Here is a 21,729-nt window from a genome sequence, read left to right as displayed (position 1 = left end):
CCAGGGTGCGCGGGTGGGCAGGGAGGCTCGGGGCGGAGCCGCTCCGGCGCTGGTACCCGCGGAAAGGCCGCGCGGGAGGTGCGCGCCCGCGGTGCCCGGGGGCGGTGGGGCGGGGTCGCGGCCCCACGGAGGCAGGAGGAAGGGGTGGGGGGGGAGCTGTTCGTGTTCTCCGCTTCTCCCCTCGGCCCCGGGGCGCGGTTCCGTTCCGCGCTCGGTGTTTGCGGACACGCGGGGGGAGGAACCCAGCGCCGCCGTGCCCGAGGCCCGGGAGGTGCCAAGTGCTGCTGGTCTTTACCAGCCGGGGTGGTCGCCTCCGCGGCCGAGCGCGCAGCATCTGCGCTCAGTGTTGGAGCGAAGTGTCTGCTCGTCGGGTTGTTGGAAAGCAACTGGCTCCTCGGGATTCCTTGCCTAATCAGAGGTGTTACCTCCTCCTCTTCCCCCAGTGTCTCTTGACATCATTTCATCCATCAGAGTTTCAGAGGAGAAAAAAAAAAAAAAAAAAAAAAAAGAAAAACACACCAACCAAAGCAGAACCCACCCAGTCTGTGAGCAGCCCACACCAGCCCCTCAGTTTTGCTGTGACTGCAGGGAAGAGCTGGATCAGGGCAAAGATGAAGGATGAGAGCGGGGCTGAGCTCCTTTTCCTGAAGGATTCGGTGCGGGGAGAACCGAGAGGAATCCAGAGCGATGCACCTACCGGCATCCCCTATGCCCCGGGAGGGGATCAATAAACCCCGCGGCCGTGCGTGGGGATGCGGAGGCGCTTGACCCACAGCAGGAAAAAAAAAAAAAAAAAAAAAAAAAAAGAAAGAAGCCAAGAAGTCCTCAAGGTGCGTTTGCTCCTTCCTGGCAGTTATTGTTTCTCCATGGGATTTCTTCTGCCCCCCGCGACTGACCTGATGTGGACCGAAGAGTTTCTAACATGAACTTTCTCTCGGGGATCTGGTGGTCTCTTCCCCTGGTCTTGGTCTGGGCGACCCCACCAGTCACCTCCTCATGGTGGTAAGATGTGCAATTCCAGGAATTTTTATTTGCTCTTGGGGAAGGTGGGGTCGGATTAATTGTAAATTAGGGAAGGGGGGCCTGGTGGAGGGGGGAAGCCTCTCCCTCTCGGACTCGTACAAGCGGAGCTCGCCGCTGCCAGCTGCTCCGGTCCAGAAAGCCCGGCCTTAAAACAAGCGGGATTAGACGGGCTCGGCATCTCCTTCCCCACCCCGTCCCTGCTCCCCGGCCTCCTCCTTCGCCGAGGCACCGAGCATCTGCGAGGGCTGAGGGGTGCGGGGGGGGGGGGGGGGGGGCAGCGGGCACCGGCCGGGGGGAGCGCGGGCGCGGAGAAAGCGCTGGGGCTGCCGGCAGCCAACCCTCCGCGTCCCGGCGGCGCTGGGAATTGGCAACAGAAGGGATAATTTTTTATTAATAATTTCCCTTCCCCCCCACCCCGCCGCTCCTTCTTCCTCGCCCTCCCCGGCCCCTCCCTCCTTCAAAGTTTCTCCTCGCTGAACTGCAAGTGCAAAGGGGTTGAAAGCCCCGCGGGCAGCGCAGGACCCGGCTTCAAATGGTACTCGATCTCAACGCGGGGCGTCTAGGGGAGCTAGCTGCAAAACGGGGCCCTATAACGGGTTAGAATGGAAAGATAAACCTGCCCCCCAAACAAGCCCAGACTGAAAAGTCTTGGCGTAGAAGAGGAGTTAAACCGCTTCTTATAAACCTGGGGAACACATTTAACCTTGACACTGGCTGACGCGGGATCAAAGCGTGATTTATCAGACTGAGCGTATTTCAATAAAATAACTATCTGTGTCCTTAGCCGCATAAACATTATTTATTGCGATGGCTTTTTGTCACAGTGTCTTTTAACTGACACTGGAAGACATATATTTTGGGGGAAGTCACGGCTTTAACGATTTTATGACCGTATAAAATAATGAAAATATAAGAAAAGGACATTTTCTTCTGTTTGATCCCTTCAAAAGACACCTATAGTAGTTTGGGTTTTATAAAAGGTGCCTTTCGAAACATTTCAGGACTAATAGAGACCATCTGGATACAGATGATGATGTAATTTAAATTTTGTCAAGGTTGTTCTTTTTTTTAAAAAAAAAAAAGCACAGCACAGAGCTGTTATAGCGAGGTTTGGGGTTCTCCTAAACGCTTCACTTTATTAAAAAGCACGGCATCGGAGACTGATTTTAAAGGATTTCCACCCAAAAGGCGGAGGCGGCTGCAGGTCTGGATCCGCTCCTGCCCGCAGACGGGGCGCCGAGGACCCTCAATTCCCGGGGGGGCCGCTGCCCGGGGGTGGCCGCTGCCCTACCCCTTCTCTCCCCGCAGGTACATGGGGGCCGTGGGCTCGTCGCGGGTGATGTGCGACAACGTGCCGGGGCTGGTGAGCCGGCAGCGGCAGCTGTGCCGGCGGCACCCCGAGGCCATGCTCTCCATCGGCCGCGGCGTGGCCGCCTGGACGGCCGAGTGCCAGCACCAGTTCCGCCGGCACCGCTGGGACTGCAACGCCCTGGAGCGGGGGCAGCGCCTCCTCGGCCGCGTCCTGCTGCGCAGTGAGTCCCGCGGGGCGCGGCGCGGCGTGGCGTGGCGTGGCGTGGCGTGGGAGGGGCCTTCCCGCGGGCTCGGGCGGGGCGCGCGGTTTCCGCGCCTCCCCGGCGGCTTCGCGCTGAGGGTGAACAGGGGGTTTGAGGCGGTGGGCGGGAGGGCTGAAGGGTTTTTGGTTTTTGTTTTTTTTTGGTTTTGTTTTTTTGTTTTTGTTTGTTTTTTTTTTTTTGTTTTTTGTTTTTTGTTTGTTTTGTTTTGTTTTTTGTTTTTTTTTTGTTGTTTGTTTTTTTTTTTGTTTTGTTTTGTTTTTTGGTTTTTGTTTGTTTGTTTGTTTGTTTGTGTTTTTTTTTGTTTGTTTTTGTTTTTGTTTTTTTTTGGGGGGGGGGGATGTCAGCGCTCGGGCTGGCACCGCCGGGGCGCGGGCGGTAACGGCGGGAAGCGGCGGCCCGCCTCCTGCTAACCCTTGCTCTCTCAGCGAGGGTGAAGCTCCGCGTCACGTTTCGGGAGGATGGGAAGGGGAAATGCAAAATGAGGGTCTCATGGTCAGCAGGGGAAATGCAAAATTTTCCTGGGGTCTCACAGTCTGCAGAACAGCACATGCGACAGCGGGAGGTGCTGCTTTGCTTAAAAACCTGCATCGGGGCAGAAAGGCATGGGCAAGGTTCAGAAAGGGGATTCTGGCGTGTTAAAGGGCTGGCCCTGCAGCTCCCAGCTTCATTTTTTTGGTACATAATGGACCCCAAAGCCACAAATTAAAGGCTACAGAGAAACCGAGATGTCAGAACGCAGCAGCTGGGCAGAGGACTTTCCAGCCCAGCCCACCCCACCTAGGGACACCAGTGCTCGGGGGGGGACCGAAAGGGGCAGCCCACATCCGAACAGCATCCCGGCACGCTGGGATGGCGGATGATGGTCCACCCCTTTCGCAGGCTGGTCCTCGCTGGGGCGTTTTCCTGGGGAGGCTCAGCAGCAGGGTGCAGCCCCAGCAGGGCTGTGCTGCCTGCGAGGTGCGGGGTGAGGTGTGGGGTCTGCGCCTGTGCCGGGGCAGAGCTGCCCCTCCCGGCCCTCTGCAGGGGTCAGTCCTTCAGCTCAGGCTGTCGGGGACACGTAAGCGGGGACGCATCTGATAGGGGTGAGCCAGGATTGTGCAGATCCTGAGCAGCTGAGGACCGCAATGCCCTTCCCAGCCTGGGCGGAGGATGGTTAAGCAGGGTGTTGTTGCCATCTAAATGTTGGATTAAGGCATCTAGTGAGTCTTCAGACAGTTTATATGGTCCTTTTGACTCAAAGAAATGGCTGAGATCTGTAACCGTGCCAAATGTCCCTATCCAAGTGAGAAAAGCGGTGAGATTCTTCTAAACTGTGGCTCTTTTCATCAAACACCACACCTGGGCACGTAGCTGGTGGGGCTGACCCTGCCCTGGCACTTGTGTCCCCGGCATGTCCCGGGTACCATCCGAGACAGGGTCTCCAGGCTGTGAGCAGCAGGACACGTGCACGGAGAGGAGGAGGGAAGTGCCCCGGGGCCATGACCCCAGAGGTGGGGATGGGGAGGAGGACAGAAAACACTGGGCACGCTGACCCAAGCAGTGGGACTTCATCCACGGAGCGTCATTTGGTGCCAGGCCCTGCTGCTGCTGGTGAGCGGTTGGTTCCCGTAACCAGCTTCATGTTCCCTCAGCAATTATTTGTGAGTAACCAGTAACGTCAGCTGAAGTTTTCAGTGAGGTTTGACATTCAGGAAAACATGTCTGGCAGAACACGGCCTAACTCTGATGAGGCTATTTCATAAAAAAAAAAAAAAAAAAAAAACAAAAAAACAACCACAACAACCCAGCAAAAATACAGTTTTTCCAAAAGTGAAGTTTTCACTGTTGGCTCATGGAGAGAATTCTGAGCTCTACACTGAGCCTGATCAGACAGTGATTGCGATGAGAAATGTAGCCTGACTTTGCTCTAATTTGAAATGAAATGTTTCTGATTAGTTTAATAAACTGAAATGAAACATTTCTCAGTGACATCAAGTGTTTCTTTTTAAAGTTTTTAAAAAAGTTTTTATGTTTCTGAATATATTTTCTCAGAAATACATCTTCAAAAGAGCATTATTTGCAGCAAGCAGCGATATCTCCTGCCTGCTTTTGAAGGCAGTGTAGGGAAGGCAGGGTTTGCCCAGTCCTTTTGCAAGCTTTTAGTTGTCATCTGCTGAAGGTTTGCACAACACGTGGAAGTCCAGGGCCCACTCCTATTGGAAACATCTAGATTCTACTGGAATAGAAACACTAAATAGTATTTTACATGGTGTAATGCTTCCCAAAAATCACAGATAAGATGCCCTCTTTGGGGTCCCGCTTTACTGTGCTAACATTACTTAAGGCTTACAAGTCCTCTGAACAGGTTTCTCTCACTGCCAGTGGCCTTAGATACTGCACAAAAATCTACTTCTCACCCTTTCTGTGCTAAAATACTTTTCAAACATGAAAATATTCCATTACCATAAATAGAGTTGTGCCAACATACCATATCTCTGTATTGTAAATTACTACATCTTAAAATAAAGTGAAGCAACTACTACATTGAAATATGTACCCAATAGCCTAAGAGTAGACATAGTCTAGAAATTGAGATATTCTTTGGTATAATAAAGTATCTTCATTAAGAGAAGGGAAAACTGCCCAAGCAGATGGGACGCAGAAGTCACAGCTGGCAGGCCAAATCCTGCCCGAAGCATGACACAAGCAGTGCCACTGATTTAATGGAACTTGTTTGTGTGAATTACAGTTACCAGGCTTGGTTCTAGACAGAAAACCTAAACTTAATTTATTTTCAGAAAATAACACCCAAGATTACTCCCTACTGCCTTTTAAGCAGGGAAGTTTATTGCAAGTGCTTCGAAGAGGAAAAGCTGGTTTCTGAAGTTATTCGCAGCATTTTGCAATGTACATGTTGTTCCAGCGTCCCTATTTAATAATTTCTTAAACCTATCTCTGAGATAGCACTTCATATATTTTTCTAAATCGATGAAACATGAGAGAAATACCAGCTGTCCTATTCACATATCTGTACAAAACAACTGATGCATGAAAGTATATTAATCAATATCAGAAACAAACATCTAATGTTTTCCAACTCTAACACTATATTGATGAGCTTTTACCAGGGAGGGGTCCAAGCTTAAGACATGACTAATTCTGGCTCCAGGGAATGTGTGTTTGTGTGATTTCAGCCCAGTTTTATCTTTTGCTCTGCAAAAAAGTCCAGCCTAACTGGCTGGAGTTAGGATAGCCACTCAAACGAACTACCCCAATGATTTTTAAAGTGACTTTTTTTGTTTCAGGTAGTCGTGAATCTGCTTTTGTACATGCTATCTCCTCTGCGGGAGTTGTTTTTGCCATCACCAGGGCATGTAGCCAAGGGGAGCTAAAATCCTGCTCCTGTGATCCCAAGAAGAAAGGCTCTGCCAAGGACAGCAAGGGCCATTTTGACTGGGGTGGCTGCAGCGATAACATCGACTACGGCGTTAAATTTGCCAGAGCCTTCGTGGATGCCAAAGAACGGAAAGGAAAAGATGCAAGGGCACTGATGAACCTTCACAACAACAGAGCTGGAAGGAAGGTGGGTGCTCATCCAGCAGATGCCTGGAGATGCTCTCAGCGAGCTCTCACGGGTCCGGTGCAGGTAACAGTTGGCCCTTGCTGACTGGTCTCAGCACTTAGGAAGAAGTATGGGATGAGTGGGAGCCTAAGATGCTATTTCTGACTCCCTTGGTGGGTCACCATGGCAGAGATCTCCAAATAGACTGAGTGCAACTGCTTAACAGTGCTCCCATCTGAGTCAGCTCGGTGGTTCCTTGTGTGGGAAGTTAAACACAAGCCCAGGTCATTGCAGGATCAGTTTGGGTGGAGGTTTTGTTTTGAGCTCAATCCTTCTATATGGAGGAGTTTTACTTTTGGTTAATATAGAATAGAAATTCCAAAGGGAGGCTGAAGACCACACTGAAGAACAGGCTTGACTCTTAAAGAGCAGATTCAAAATAGCATCAGAGAAAAAAACCACCCTGCCCCTTCCTGTATGTATATGGCAAACCTAAACAAAATGAGCAGAGATAAAATACAATTACTTTGTTTTTTAAGAAAAGAAATCCAAAATACATGTCCCTCCAAACGCATTGACCTTCGGGCATGATGTGCTCTAAACAAACCCCTTTTCTAAACATTGTATGAAAATACCACTCCTGAATTTCAACAAAAAGGGTCTTTATTTTTTCATTGTAGGTGAATAGAAGGAGTAGTTGCCGGGTGTATTGCCTACTGCTGGTGCAAGGGCTGAGGAATACATGAACTAACATTTTGTGGTGGTAGCTATAAATAGTAAGAATAGTGCATAAAACTGGAATACACTGTTTCATTATTCAAAACAAATTCAAAATTTGCTGCATCCACAACATCGGAAAAAATACAGAAAAATATTTTATGGTGTTAGAACAAGCACTTCTAAAATGATTCATAGAGACTTCTTGTTTCTTGTCTTTGGTTTTCCTTAACTTATATTCAGTAGGAAGTAAACTGTTCATAGTCTGATCTTTTTGTATTAAAAAGTTCCCTTTATAATCTGTAAAATTGGTCTATATTAACTAGCCTTTATTAGAAGAAAAGATCCAATTTTAATGAATTGTACTGAAAGTAGATAATTTTTCTGATAAATATTTCTCCTTCATCATCTTTCCTCCACCTGTTTATTACCAATAGGTGTAATTAATATATAATATAGACAGGCAAGGCTATTCAGATCAGTGACACGCATATGCAATACTATGGCTGTATTTGTGTTACTGACCAAAAAAGACTGCAGTCTACAACACAAGCAAAGACTTTATAGGGGTGAATTAACCCTGTGCTGGGAAGTACTTTCTGTAACAGTTGAGTATCTTAGTAAGTTTAAAAAAATTGTATGACAAGTAATAAGACAGTATTGGTAAGCAGGTAGGTTTTTTAGAAAAAGATCAAGGGACTTTAATAAATGTATTAAATTAAAAATAAGCAACACGTTCTTATATGCTTTAGGACCTGCTTTATAGAAAGGGATGCTAGTTTGTATCCACAGTGCAATAGCACAGGTTTAGCTGTGCAGGGAGGGATCTCACTGCCTCAGCCCACCCACAAGCCTGGTATTCAGATCTGGGTAAGACCAGCTGTGTCCTCTGCTTTTTCTCACCCCCAAAAGGGATGTTGATAGGTTTCTTTTAAAACTAGACTATTCAGATTTTACTAGTTCAAAAATACATGGAATAAATATTTATAATGTTCCCTTATGAATCATACAAAATAATATGCTGTGTCAAAAAATAAAGTCCTGCATTCCTATGTGCTGCTTCAACTATTCCAGCAGGTTGTTTTAAACATACGAGTAGTTAAACTGATTTCTACTCAGATAATTAAAAGCAAGCATCTGCTTAAATCCCAGTTTTGTGATAGTACCATTGACAAGGAAGCAGGGTTGTGGGAATGTCAGTGACTTCTTTGAAGTAGTTATATCATTTACAACTTGGAAAAAAAAAATTACGAGTACTTTGGTTTTCTAATACAATCTCACTTTATTATTAAGTGGTTGACTGAAAAATGCTGCCTTGCTGTGCATCAGTGTCACTTCTAATTATGGAGTTTTCCTCTCTTACCTTCTTCCCATGATGCTGTTTCTCTTGCGCAAACTCCAAAATGTTCATATCTCATGAACTCTTAAGGCATAATATTTATAGATCAAATATCCATATCTTCAGAATTAAGAATGAATTATTTATTGTATATGAACCTCTCATATTGTTCTCTAACATCGTACAGAGAGCTTAAATGTCTGAGATGAAGCTGAAATGGCTTTAATGCTATCCAGACATTAAATTAATGATGAAGAGGATCTCTCCAGTGCAAGCTAATGAAGATCTTATTCTAAAATGTTTGTTAAGCAGTTTAGAAGCGTTTTTAAAATACCGCATTTTAAAATTTTGCATAGACCTGATGCGCAGCCCAGGTCCAGTGCTTTGCACAGCCTCCATAAGATCATTTAAATACAAAGCACATATGAATTTCTGGGCAATATTTGAAACACTATTCGGGGCAAAGAGCAACTTCATGAAGGCGAGCTAGGGAGGGTCAGCATGGCAATGCTTCAGCTGGAATGATGGGGAAAGGGGGTACCTTCACCTACTGAGGGGCTGCGTGATTCTGTCCGTTTCCCAGACCTTTTCCTCCCACCCAGCCGGTGTCCCAGCGCTGTGGACCATCTCGATCCTCGGGATGAGCAGCAGGAGTGGGGAAGGTAAGCCCACCAGCCAGAGGATTGCGTGTAAGGTTGAGTCAAGCAACCAGAGCAGACCAACCATGTGGGGATGACTTGATGCTACCAGTGGGTGTCACTACAGACCGTGATTTGGAGACCCATTGCAAGCCTGGCATTAGAGGATGACTGGAAAGGGTCTGAGAAGCACAAATTACAGTTTGTTTTACCTGTGTGTATTTTACTGCATTTCTAAACAGGCCGTGAAGCGGTTTTTGAAACAGGAGTGCAAATGTCACGGTGTGAGTGGATCGTGCACTCTAAGGACCTGTTGGCTGGCCATGGCAGACTTTAGGAAAACAGGAGATTATCTGTGGAAGAAATACAATGGAGCGATTCAGGTGGTCATGAATCAAGATGGCACAGGTTTCACTGTGGCTAATAAGAGATTTAAGAAGCCAACTAAGAATGACCTGGTATACTTTGAAAGCTCTCCAGACTACTGTATCAGGGACAGGGATGTAGGTAAGCTTCTATTGTTACATGTGATTGGTTTTATTTCAGACATCTGTACTTTGAAGGTCAAAAATTATCATTACTGAATGCGCATGTATATATACATACATATACATATGTATAAATCAATGCATGTAATCAGCAGGAAACAGGCAGGAAGACGTTTTGGAAGGTCAGCTCTGTGCTAAACCAATAGCTCCTGGACGTCCCTAGATGTACACTAGTCAGTTGTTCCAATGTAATTCAGCAGTTTCCTCCAGATGCTGTGGAGCCCCGGAGGTGCTGCAAGGCAAAAGCTTCTTTTAGGACAAGTATGAGTTATGCCCTGGAGGCAGGTCCATACCGTACCCAGCCACAATACATGCTCGTGTCACACAGCTCACTCCAGAGCTGCCAGGTAGATGTAATCACAGCAGCCCCACGTCCCGCCATGCCCCTAGGATGCCACCTCTTGCCACAGCGCTTCTCTTCCATATTGTTACTCTACTGCTGCAGGCTCCCGAGGGACCGCTGTCCGCCCTGATCTGCACATTGCCCACAGCTCACTGTGGACTGTGGACCCCCCCCCCCCCAGCTGTAGACACACCTCTCCCCACGGGTGAGGCAGGAGGTCGGGCAGCTCGGTGCAAACCACGCTGGCACCAGCCAGCGCGGCGGTCGGTAACGTGGCACAAGGCTACGGTGACGTGGGGGACGTGGGGGTGGGTGGCAGGAGAGAGGTCGGTGGGGCACAGCACACTGTCCCGACTGACACGGCTGGTCGTTCCGCTTTACGAGGCAGTGTTGGCTCCATCCATGACAGCCATCACGTTTTCTGAAGAGTTGTGCCAGCCCCAGTGGGAAGAGGTAAAGTTTCAGGGCTGCTATTAACAATTTGCTGCTTTCGGAGATTTCAACAGGGACACCCTCAACAGGGTTACAGGATTCAAGGCATTGCCAAGCACTGGGAATCCTGCTAACAGTTCTTGACCCGTGTTTAGTATTTCCTGATGTGGCAATTAAAAACTAGGAACTAGAAAACCAGAAATTTGGAAAAGAGAGCCAGACTAAGTAATGTATGAAAGATGTTGTGGAACTAATTAATAGGTTGTATAACGTACCAGATTGCACCCGGTATGACATATCCGTAAATGTCTGGATAGCAATGCAGCTCAACTCTTTCTGGCACCGCTGCGTATTTACAATCCAAGTTTACTTGGAATAAGCATTGCAAAACAACTGTACTTAAATAAGAACAATATGTGAAATCCTGGTCGTGTACTATTGACTTCAGTGAACCCAGAATTTCATCCAGTATGCTTACGTTGTAAAGTGTTTCTAGTTAGTTGAGTAGTCAAGGTAATTTTAACTGTTGTTTATGGCTTTTGCAGGTGATGTTTATTACCTGCACAAGCACATATTGTTCCTTGAATAGCGACCGATGCTGTAAAGCCTAATACTTTAATCCAAGTGAATAAATGGACATATTGTGGCATTGTGCAGAGACTAACTTTGCAGACTGGGATTTATTCAAAACTTTATTTCTTGAAGTTGCCTCGTTCATTCTAAAACTTATGATTTCTTTCCCCCCCAAAAGAGAGCCCATACATGACCCACTTCTATGTCAACAAGCCATTTAATAATCTCTTTGCACTAAACCCAATCTCATCTGTCGGTCTTGTTACCATGGAGGAGAGTGGACATTTTTCACCACAGTGTATTATGTGTGCTTCCCTGATGCTGTCAAGCCTGCCCAGACATGGCAGAGTCTGACACGTGCTTTGGCTCAGCTCAAGATAAGGCTGTGGATGAGGCGGTATTTCTTGGCTGCCCAGAATTCAGAAAATGTTGCTATTTGGAAGAGCACATTTTTGGCAAGCTGCAATAAAGCTTTAACAGGATGTGGGATGCCCTGCTGCTTGCATGGACCAAAGAAAATGTCAGGCTAACAAAATCTGATCTGGTTTTGAGAGATGTCATTTTGGCAACTGAGCAGCATTTTTTATTTATTACCTTTGGTTTGCCCTGTTGAGCACTCCAGAGTGCCAGCCCTGTTAATTGACTGGAAGTTAAATGAGATTATGGAAGTCTGAGTTTGGAAATAGGGGGGGAGCATCTCAGCGTCAGCTAAATCTAATACCACAACACTTTAATATGTCCTTGAATACAGTCCTGCCTTTCATTCTCTGGGGAATTAAAGCAATTTAGTGCTTCAGAAAAAAAAAAAAAAAAAAAAAAACAAAACCAAACCCCACAACTATATCTGGAGATTGGTTAGTATTGGAACTAAATGAAGGATTCCCAGAACAAATCATATGAAGCATCATGACTTGACCAGGAGGCAGCTACACAAGCTGTAAAACGACCAAGACAGTGTCCTCTGTGGTTGGGTGTGCTAACACATATGAACCAGTAAATTAAAGGTGCTCAGGGGTTGTATCATCAGCGGCCTATCCAAAAGAACACATACCTCCTCTTCTGCCATCGGAGCTTTTAGTGCTGGCTCTTCTCTCTGGTGGCGGGCAGCCACTGGAGCCTGCTGGGACTGAATACACCCCACTGGGTCTGGCAGTCTGTCTGGGGGAGGCAGCTGGACATACATACATGGATCACCTCCACAGCATGAAAAATGTGGTATTATTATTTTTTTTCCTAGCAGGAAAAGAGGAGTCATTGCTTTTGGGAGAGATACAGTATGTGGAAATCACTAATAGCGACTCAATAGCAAGAGAATGTAATAACCCAACCACCTCTTGCCTAGCATTAAGATTGCATTTTTAGAAAAGAACCAAAGGAAGATTTTCCAAAGTGTTCAGAATTCACTTAACTCTGCTCCTGTGGATGCTGAAATAATTTTTATTCACAATTTTGTACTCATAATTTGATAGAAATAGAGGCAAGATATCCCAGAGGGCTTTTGAAAATCTTATCATGAATTTACAAATTCTGCCACACTTTGCATGGTATTCCCTTATATTATTATAAATTTCCAGCTCCCAGAGCCAGTACAAGCATACCCAGGACTACACTGGGAGAGACCTGTTAGAAATTATAAAGCTGTGAAGGGAACTAAAGTGATGATTACACAAGTGGCAGTCTCACTGTCGCACATACTGTTTCACCCTGAATGTGTAACTTCACCTCCAAAATGCTCTAAAAACCCTTCCTGCTTGTCTGCTGTTAGAAGCACTTTAAGTTTTAAAATATTGCTATTTGACCATCAATGCAGGCTGGGCTGCTTGAAAGCTGTTGCAAGTTTACCATGTTTTGAATGTGCTGGTGGACAAGCAGAGACTATTGAAGCTGTAGCGTGGGCATCACCAGCTTGCTGGCTGAGCCTTTGTTACAGGCTGTTGCTCATAGAGATTATTAAAGCTGTGTAATGTCTTACTGCAAAAAAAAAAAAAAAAAAACAAAAAAACCAAACTAACAAACACCCAAACATTTTACAACAGGCTTATTAAAAATTAATTGGCACAGAACAACCAAAAAACTTAGGCAGTATTTGAGTGAAGCCTCTTCCTCCAGGGAGAACCCCCCCCCCCCAAAGTGTGCAGAGCAGGCTGAGCCCAGCTACGCGTGTCGAGGTGGTGCATGTGGAGCAGAGAGGTTCTGTCCCCAGGCGTGGACCTCAAGGTGGAGATGATGAGCGAGCGGCAGGATGGTGTTGGTGAGCACGTGTTGACTGCGACTGTTCTGGTAACAAGAAGGCTCCAGCTGCGTGAAACGGAGGAGCGAAGAGGCAGATCATGTCTACGTGCAGAGAGCCTGAGGTTGCTGCAGCGGTCCCTCAGGACCTACTGCAAACCACTGTGCCCTGTGCTTCAAGTCACCCAGAGGTTTCTCCGGACACTCACATGGTCCCGTTTCGGGTGCTGGCACAGGCAGTGTCACTGCCTCTGCCTGTGTGTAGCGTGTGGGTTGTGTGCCTGGATGGTGGTGGCCATCTCGTGCGGCCCCAACAGGCAGATGGGGTGCTGTGCCTGTGGCTGAGGACCCTCGGCACCTGGTGTCCCCGGGGAAAGCCCTGTGGAGATGCACGTGCAGGGCTGGGAGCAGCCTCACCGAGCTGCGCATTGGGTGACAAACTCCATGCTCAGGGTGATCTGCTTTGGATCCTTCACAGGCTAATTTTCATGTTAATTTATTTCCCTTGCTGCCCCGCATAAGCCATTTGCTGCGCTTTCGAGATGAACCAGGACAAGTGCGAAGTGAAAGAAAAATGTGAAACTAAAGTATAGCCTGCAAAGTGTTGGTGTCGGGCAAGATGTGTTAGTACTTGAGGTATGTAACCCACGGAGGGAAAGCAATCCTGACCTATGTCAGAGGCTTCTCACTGAGGTTAGCCGCACAGAGTCAGTCCCTGTGCGACTTCTTGGCCCGTATGTCCCAATTTACACGTTGCAAACACGTTGGGTGCAGTCCCAGCCCCGCGCAGGCTGAGGGGGGAGCCTGAGATGACTTCCATCAGAGCGGCTCTCCTCCAAGCGCGGTCCGGCCAGGGCGCAGCGCCCCTGGGAGCCGAGAGGTTCTGACAGCTATCAGTGGCTGTGGAAACTAGAACGAGACACATGTTTATTCTAAACTGCGTCTGGATAAGCTGTTCTTATCAGCACATTGCCATCTCTCCGTTGCTGGCCTGGGAAATGCCAGTCCCTCCAGACAGGGCTGCCTTCCGCGCGCTCTGCCTGCTTTCTCCAGCCCTGCTCTACTGGTGTGCTGTATGTAGGTTTTATGTGAATCTTTCTTGATTTAAAATGCAGCGTCAGAGCTGCTTTTCTGTGAATATTTCCTTCCTCCTGCCCCCTCTCCCCTCCCTTCCCCCTCAAACACTTGTGTTGGAGAGTAGTTTATTGTTGTTGGGGATTTCACTGCTTTTTTTTTTTTTTTTTTTTTTTTTTTTTTTTAGGTTAAAGTCAAACAATGAACTTTATTTCCTGAAGCCATATTTTTAATCAATAGAAATAGAAAGGGAAAATCTCACACTGTAAAGGAATAAATATATTTTAGTGGTTTAGGAATGGGAAAAAATATTTTTCAACTTACCCTATATTTGTTTAAGAAAACAACTGTGCAAACCAAGAGAAAGGGCTTGATGTACGGCCCATAAAGTTGGCAGTATTAAAAGCTGTGGATGTTTTGGCAGGTATAATGTTGTGTGTCGGCATGGCAATTCCAACACTTGAAATAAAAACAAAGATGTTGCACAAAAACTTTTTACAAGTTAGAACATACTCCTGCCTCTTAAGTGATGAGGAGGTACATTACAGGTAGCAGACAAAGATCAGAAAACTCTGCTTTATTTTAGTTAGTGTCTTCTGCTGTCTTCATCACCTGGATATCTGAGTGCAGTAACTTGCCTGGCTGCTCGCTGTCAGTTACTGCTCATTTTCTTTCTCACGAGAGAAGCTGTAGAGATGCTGAAGATGCTGTTTGACCTTTTGAAAAATATTGGGTTTGCGCAGAAACTAAGCTTTTGTACGAACCTGTTTTCTCTTCTGTCACATCCTGCAGATAATTTAGTCTCTTCTCCTAGTGGTGTAGTAAATGTTGATGTTGTATTGTGGGCAGTGTCAGATGATACTGGCTTCTGACTATCTCTTAGCAGCTGAAATAATTTTGGTTTTGAAGTCAGTGGCAAAACTCTTGGGGAAACCCGCCAGCGTAGCCCGTCCAGGTTCTCCTTCCTTGCTGTGCAATTTCCCCAAAGCTCTGTAAATAAGAACTTGTGGAGTTGGAAACTAACCCGTGCCTCGGCTGAGGGATGCGGTCAGACCTCCCTGCTGCAGCTCCCGCCGGGCAGCACAGCCCCGCTCAATCCCAGTCGGGAGGTGGAGAGCTGAGCTGGAGAGCTGCTCCGCTGCCCCGGGGAGCGGCGCCTGGAGTGGCACAGCGACGGCTGCCGGGTGCCCAGCTCGTTTCACGCCAACCACACGCCGAGAGAGCAACACCAAGCGGTTCGAAATCTAACCCCCCTCACGGCTGTTGGAGATTCCTGCCCCAGGAGTGCTGCGTTATGCTGCCCAGGCGCACCGGGACTTCGGGGCTGGGCCCCGCCAGCGTGCACCGCAAGGGAGGTGAGGGGAGCCCGTGCAGGGAGGTAAACAGGAATTCACACCAAATTCCTGATGCGGAACATTAATCATATGAGTCACAAACTTGGCCTTTGTACCTTTTTTTTTTTTCTGTCTGAGAAGAGAGAGCAGGACAAGCACCTATAAAAATGGTTATTCAGAGGCGTTTTGCACAGTTTGGGATGCGATGGCTACAGCTGTGGGCTGGCACAAGCACCAGCACTTATGCTCAGATTTCCCAGCTGTTTGCACAGCGTGGAGGATAGAGGAGAACGTGGTGGCTGGGAAGCAGGGTTTGGTTTGCTTTCTGCCACAGGCTTCCTACGAGATCACAGCCAGATCTCGTAGCTCTGCATCCTCCTGACTCTGCAGCCCTGCCTAGATCAGGGGAAGTCTCTCTTCCCCCAGCGTGGAGTGATTCCTAAAAAAATGATCCGGGAAAGGCTTTTTGGCGTCACTGCTTTGCCTGTCGTGGAGGTTGCCCCCGTGCAGCTGGCCTTGCTGGGAGAGCTGTGTGGCAGAAGCCTTGCTAGGGGTGGTGTGTGCCCCCGTGGGTCACTGCTGGTGGTTCCTCTCCTCCTCCTTCCCAGGACCCCCCGCATGGGATCCAGGCACCGGCACTGTCTGTGGGGCAGGAGACTGGGAGTTACTGCTGGTTCCCTGGTGCGGGGTGTGCCTGATGCAACGTGCCACTAGTTTTTACATCAGCGTGAGGTGCTCCCCAAATAGCAGCGACTTACTTTAAGGTGCTGTTCAGCTGCGTCCCCAAGGATGCTACGCAGAGCGCTGGTCCATGGGCAGCAGCGTGAGCAGGATTGGATCCCAAGGAGATCTGGGATTTATTGGGCTGCAGGTGCAAGACCCCATCTCTGGCGTCGTTCAGCATGTCCTCTCCTCCCCCTCGGGTGGCTCAGCAGGTCTCCGCTTGGCTGGCACAGCAGCACCTTTGCAGCTCAGGACCCCTGTGCAGGGACCGGTGTCTCCTGGGGTGGGTGGCCAGGGTGGCTGTGGGCAACCTGCTGAGCCCAGGGGCCAGGCAGCCGTGCAACACCCTTTTGCTCTGCCTGCAGCAGACCTGGCCCAGCGATTCGATATTGAAGCTTTCCACGTGTATATTTCTAACCAATTAATATTTAAATAAATACAGGAATATAGGCTACGGGAGAGAAGGCTGATGTGCCTTCTGGGGACTGAGACACTCCTTTGGGACAGCAGTTGAAGCCTGTCCTGACTTAGAGGCAAAAAGAGCAGAATTTCCCCCACCATGGCTAAGAGGATAAATCATGTATCGGTCACATGAAAAACCACAGTCTGAGAAGGTGACTTTAATCAAGTCCCTGAGACCTCTCTCTGCCTCCGTGGCGGGGCCCAGGCCCAAAAAGACATGAAGTCTCCCTGGTGCTGGGGACAGGAGGGTCCAGAGGAACAACCAGTACTTGTATGTTGTGAACTACTTCAGTACAGCAGCGGCAGTGTATCCAACCCTAAGTACACCATAGGGAAAAAAAATAATTAGAATTTATGCAGCTTAGATTTTTAATAATTGCAGTTTAATTACAGCTTGTTTTATTAATTAAGATTGGTTTGCTATCCTAGCTCATGTAAATTTGAATTAATGTCTGCAAGTATCTTTTTTCTTTAAGAAGGTAAACTCTTTATGTTTGATGTATACCTGTGAATAGACCTCGTATAATGTTTCCAGCTAATTTAATGACCATGGTCAGTATTTACGGAATCCCATTTTGGCCAAGAACAGGGAATGGAGCTCTATTTTGGTCTAGGGAAAATGTCAGAACAATATTAATCTCATGGATATACCTGATATCGATTTATAATAACAATGCATAAGAAATTAAGGTGAAACAATGAATATTCATGAAGTTTTCAGATTGGTGGTAATAATCTGTCAACAGCTGTGGTACAGAACCTGCAGTGTACCCTAAGGTAAATTTGTGTCAGATGAACAGCAGCTCCTATGTGGTACGGTAGTTGTTCCGGCTAAGACATCCCTTGAAAGAGCCATTTTGTGCCATGTGGAGACAGGCAGAGGCATTTCAGCCACTCCAGAGAGGAATTAGGAACATGAAGAGGTGTGGTATGCTTCCCTACCTCTCCTTCTGTCCACAACAAGCTATAATTGAGTTTCTTCTAATCCCTGTCAAGAGAGAGGAGAAGAACCCTTGGTGCCTACCCCAAAGAGTTGAGAGGTGCACAGAGCAGCCACTCTTCAGCTGCCAACTGAACTGGTGGATGGGGGGCCATGGGGGGAAGCAGCAGTGATGCCAAGCAGGTGGGGTGCTCCTGCACTTGCTTCTGCAAAGACTTTACCCACCGGCAGCACAGTTACTCCGTCTCATCATGTCCCTTGCAGCCGCCAAATTTAGTGGTTAGGGCTTTTCCAGCCCTCCCCTGCCCACCCAGAGCTGCCCTGAAAAGCCAATGGGCTCCTGAGCACCGTGGGGGTGCTCCTCCTGGGTGCCTCATTTCACACAGCCCTGGGGGACTGGATGCAGCTGGGCAGGAGGGGGCTGCATGGCTGCCTCGGGGAGGGTATCTGCTCGCTGGTGAGGAAAAAGATGCTACAGAAAGATGAAGCAAAGTGTGATGACATTAACAGAACCGGGCAGAGCCTCGAGGTGTTTGGTCCATTTTACTCCTTCTCATCTCCAGACCTGATTTCTAGGAGAAATTTGAGAATTTGAGAGCAATTTTACCCTATTATAGGCATGTCTCTGGATTGTTATTGAGCCCTGGGTGATGTGATGTTGAAGGATCAAATATATTGCATATTATGTCTCCCGTATCTATTTTTGTATGCTTTCTGTCCTTCCTTGAAGTCCAGCTCCTGACCTTTACTGCATTTCCTTTGTAGGGTCCCTCGGGACAGCTGGTCGGGTCTGTAACCAAACCTCCCGCGGCATGGACAGCTGTGAAGTGATGTGCTGCGGGAGAGGCTATGACACCTCCCGTGTCAGCAGAATGACAAAATGCGAGTGCAAATTCCACTGGTGCTGTGCTGTGCGCTGCCAGGACTGCCTCGAAGTGGTAGATATTCACACCTGCAAAGCGCCAAAGAGCGCTGCCTGGATCTCCCGGACATGACGCACAGGCTACCGGTGCTTGAGGACTGCAGCCTTTGTCCTTCTTGGTCTGTGCAGGGAATGCACCCAAGGTCTTCTCTACTTTTACACCAGCTTTGCCTTTGTCTTTCATTGCACAGAAGCTGATGAATAATCAATGCAAACTCTGCAGCATTTACTTCCAATTTCTGCATGACAGGGTTGCTGCGGGGTTGTCTGTGCCTAAACTGACGCAGCTCTGAAAGGACTACTTCTGCCAGGACTCTTCCAACCAACACACAACTCTCCTCCAGACTCCTTATGGTAATTAATTCCTGCCACCAGGAACACAGCAAGATGCAAAAATGGGGCATTTTGTACAAGACCACCACCACCAACAACTGCAGAGGCTGAGCTTGCTCAAGCACCATTCAAAGGATCTTGTACTGGTCACAGTTGTGCCCTGGATGCTGAAGTGCTCAGGAATTTGAGCACCAGTTGGTGGTCCCTCCATGAGAGAAAATTTGGGGCCAGGCTGGGTGAAAGGCTTTACTGGAGGGGTGTTTGTCCATCCCCGGTGGACTGGGGCTTGCAGTGGGGTGGCCACCTGAGGCCACCCCAGCCACCGTTAGCACGCTGTGCTTCCCATGGGGCAGAAATTGGCCCACAGCAAGGAGCAAAGGAAACTGCAGGAGATGTATTCAACCACAACATTTTCATAAACTATTGAAGAGTCAAAGCAAATGCCTTAGTTATATTTGTGAAAACTTGCCTTAAAAGCTTTTAAAAGGTCATTAATATTAACTGCTGAGGTTTTTTGTGATCTGAAGCATTGGAGAGAAGAGCTTTGTTTCTCAGCCTAATGAGAGCTGGGTATAGGACACTCAACTACCTAAGGATAAGGTTTCCTATTTTTCACTTACTGAATAAGCAAAAAAATGTTTGCAGGAAGCTGATGGACAAGGAAATACCTTGTCTCAGTAATGACTGGGTTGCTAAAGAATTTATCAACTTCTATGTTATTTTAAGTTTAATAAATCTATTAAATGTATTCAAAATTATACATTCCATTCAGATGGGGACTTCCAAATGAGATTTTCTCTGAGTACTTTCTGTAAAAACTTATACCTATGATTAAGGGTGCATTGGCCTTTGGTGGAGTCAGTTACAGGTTGTGCCAGGTCTATAGGCTGGGCCGGCACAAAACAACAAAGTGCTGGAAAGGTGTGCCGGTTGCTGCGGCCCAGAAATCTCAGCCTTGTTGGAGAGAAGTTGGGTCAGAGAGGGACCAGCTGCCTCTCCTCGGAGCAGAGATCAGCAAATGAGCCAAGATGAAAGATGGGTCCTGTGCTGGTAAGTCTAATAAGGCTCTGAAAAAGCATCCATGAAATGCAGAGACAGGCAAGGTAATGAAAAAAATAACATGGGAAAAGGAGATTGAGTGGCTGATAGAACATATTGTAGATGCAGGTAAAATTTCCATATGAAAATGAAAAAGTCTGGAGGAATCCTAGTGGGTACAAACAGTACATGAAAAAGTAATATACAAGTAGCATATGGTGGCAATAAAGTGAGTACTCTGGTTATGTTTTTTTTTAAAAACCCCAATATTTAGAAAGAATAAGGTTTTGTATTTGATGGCCTTGAGAGAACAGTCATTTATATCTGAAAGGTTTTGGAAAAACTTTGTATCATTAAAATGGGCAAGTCATCTCCAGAAGGCATAGTTGGCATTAAAAGATTAAGAGGATCCAGAAGGGTATTTATTTGGACAATAAGATAATATTTCAATTACTGTATATGGCATTGATGTAGTGATCATGGCTAGAAGTAAGAATAATCGTGCTTCTGGGTATAAACCAGCTGCTAGTGGGAACAGCCCTGTCGGCGCTTTAGTGTACAGTGTGTGCATTGCACACACACGCACATGCAGCCTGTATGTGTGTACACATGCTCGGTTCAGCAGTTATACTGTTGGCCTCATTACTGCTGGCAATTCTAGCTCTGGGCTGGATAAGGAAAATTTCATACGTAATTGCATTTAAAGGTGAGCTCCAAGGAGAATTTTTATTACAATTTCATTGTGAAATTAAATCTGTGTAGTTCACAGTCTGAGCAATGTCACATTTTAAGAATTAAAGCAAGAACTTAAAAGCAGTAGAATACTCTTGTGCCAGGTTTTCTGGAAGATTCAGGGAACCCTTGAGTAGTCTACAAATTCCCCATGTAGTAAAGCTGAAAATATTTCAATGTTTTGGAAAAAAGGAAGCCTCATTCTTACAAGGGAATTTGTTCTAGGCAGTTGAATAAAAGGTAATGAAATCAGATTGCTTCTTAGCTCCATTATTTGGTTAATACACCAGAAAACAAACCCACCTGAACTCTGCAGTCCCAGGTAAAGTGTTTTGGGGTCACTGTATTAAAGGTAGAAGTTTTATTCCCCAGCCTGGTCCTCTTCCTCCTCCACCAAGGTACATCTTCTTGCTCCAAACATTCCCCTGGTCTCAGGTTCCTGTGGTTCCTGACGGCTGGTCTTACCAGTAAGACCAGGAAGATTGTGGCATTGAGTACCTTGGCCTTTTTGGTGCCCTTTGTCACCAGAACCGCTGCCCCGTTCACCAGCCCGCCCACCAAAGGTGTGCACAGCAGGCTGAATTTTGTATTTCACACAACTGCCATATTAATAAGCTGCAGTGCAATGGCTCCACCGAACTCGCTTCACCAGAGGAAAACCAGAATATTTTGCAGTGCAACAAATGTGTAACTGCTGATCTGGCCAATTATTTGATTACATTTTTTTTTCTGTATTTATGATTTTTTTAAAAAAAAGAGCTCAAGGTAGGCTTCTTACATCTGTAAGCATTTCTGCTGCTGCCTCTTCCATAAAGAAAGTACTCCTGGGAGCTCTTGCTATTTCTTTGTGGGAAAAGACGCTCAGAGATGTAAATATTGCTAGGAAAGGCACCTCCTTGACCTTCAGCTAATCAAATAGAAAAAAGAAGGGAAAAAAAGAAGACGAAACAGAAATCAGGCAAGGCAAATTAAATAATCCTCTATTTTGTTCTGTGGAATGAATTTACTCATGTATTTAGTCATGAAGAGGAAACAGCTGTCTCTAGGTAGACACCTCAGTGTCAGAATAATGTCAGCTGAGGCAAAAGGTTGTAGGATTTAATTTTTTTTTTTTTTTTTAAATATGCAGTCCAAATTTCTTGAGGGAGTTCTCTTTAATTTGCTGCATGAAATCAGAATCTAGCAGCGCTCTGAAACACTGTTAGCCTGCCAAG

General features: G+C 46.9%; 1 protein-coding gene across 1 annotated transcript; it reads left to right on the top strand.

Annotated features, from left to right (window-relative positions):
- Positions 1-824: 824 nt before the first annotated feature.
- On the top strand, positions 825-20,657 carry WNT2 (Wnt family member 2). The gene is made up of 5 exons (XM_042792553.1): positions 825-1,002; positions 2,332-2,555; positions 5,882-6,159; positions 9,075-9,339; positions 18,256-20,657. Exons 1-5 carry the CDS (start codon positions 923-925, stop codon positions 18,483-18,485), a joined length of 1,077 nt encoding a protein of 358 aa, XP_042648487.1. The 5' UTR covers positions 825-922; the 3' UTR covers positions 18,486-20,657.
- Positions 20,658-21,729: the final 1,072 nt, after the last annotated feature.

This window comes from Tyto alba, unplaced genomic scaffold (assembly GCF_018691265.1).
Source record: "Tyto alba isolate M040663 unplaced genomic scaffold, T.alba_DEE_v4.0 Super-Scaffold_2, whole genome shotgun sequence".
Lineage (NCBI taxonomy): Eukaryota > Metazoa > Chordata > Aves > Strigiformes > Tytonidae > Tyto > Tyto alba.
Note: the sequence above shows the minus strand (reverse complement) of the source record. Positions and strands in the feature narration are given on the sequence as shown.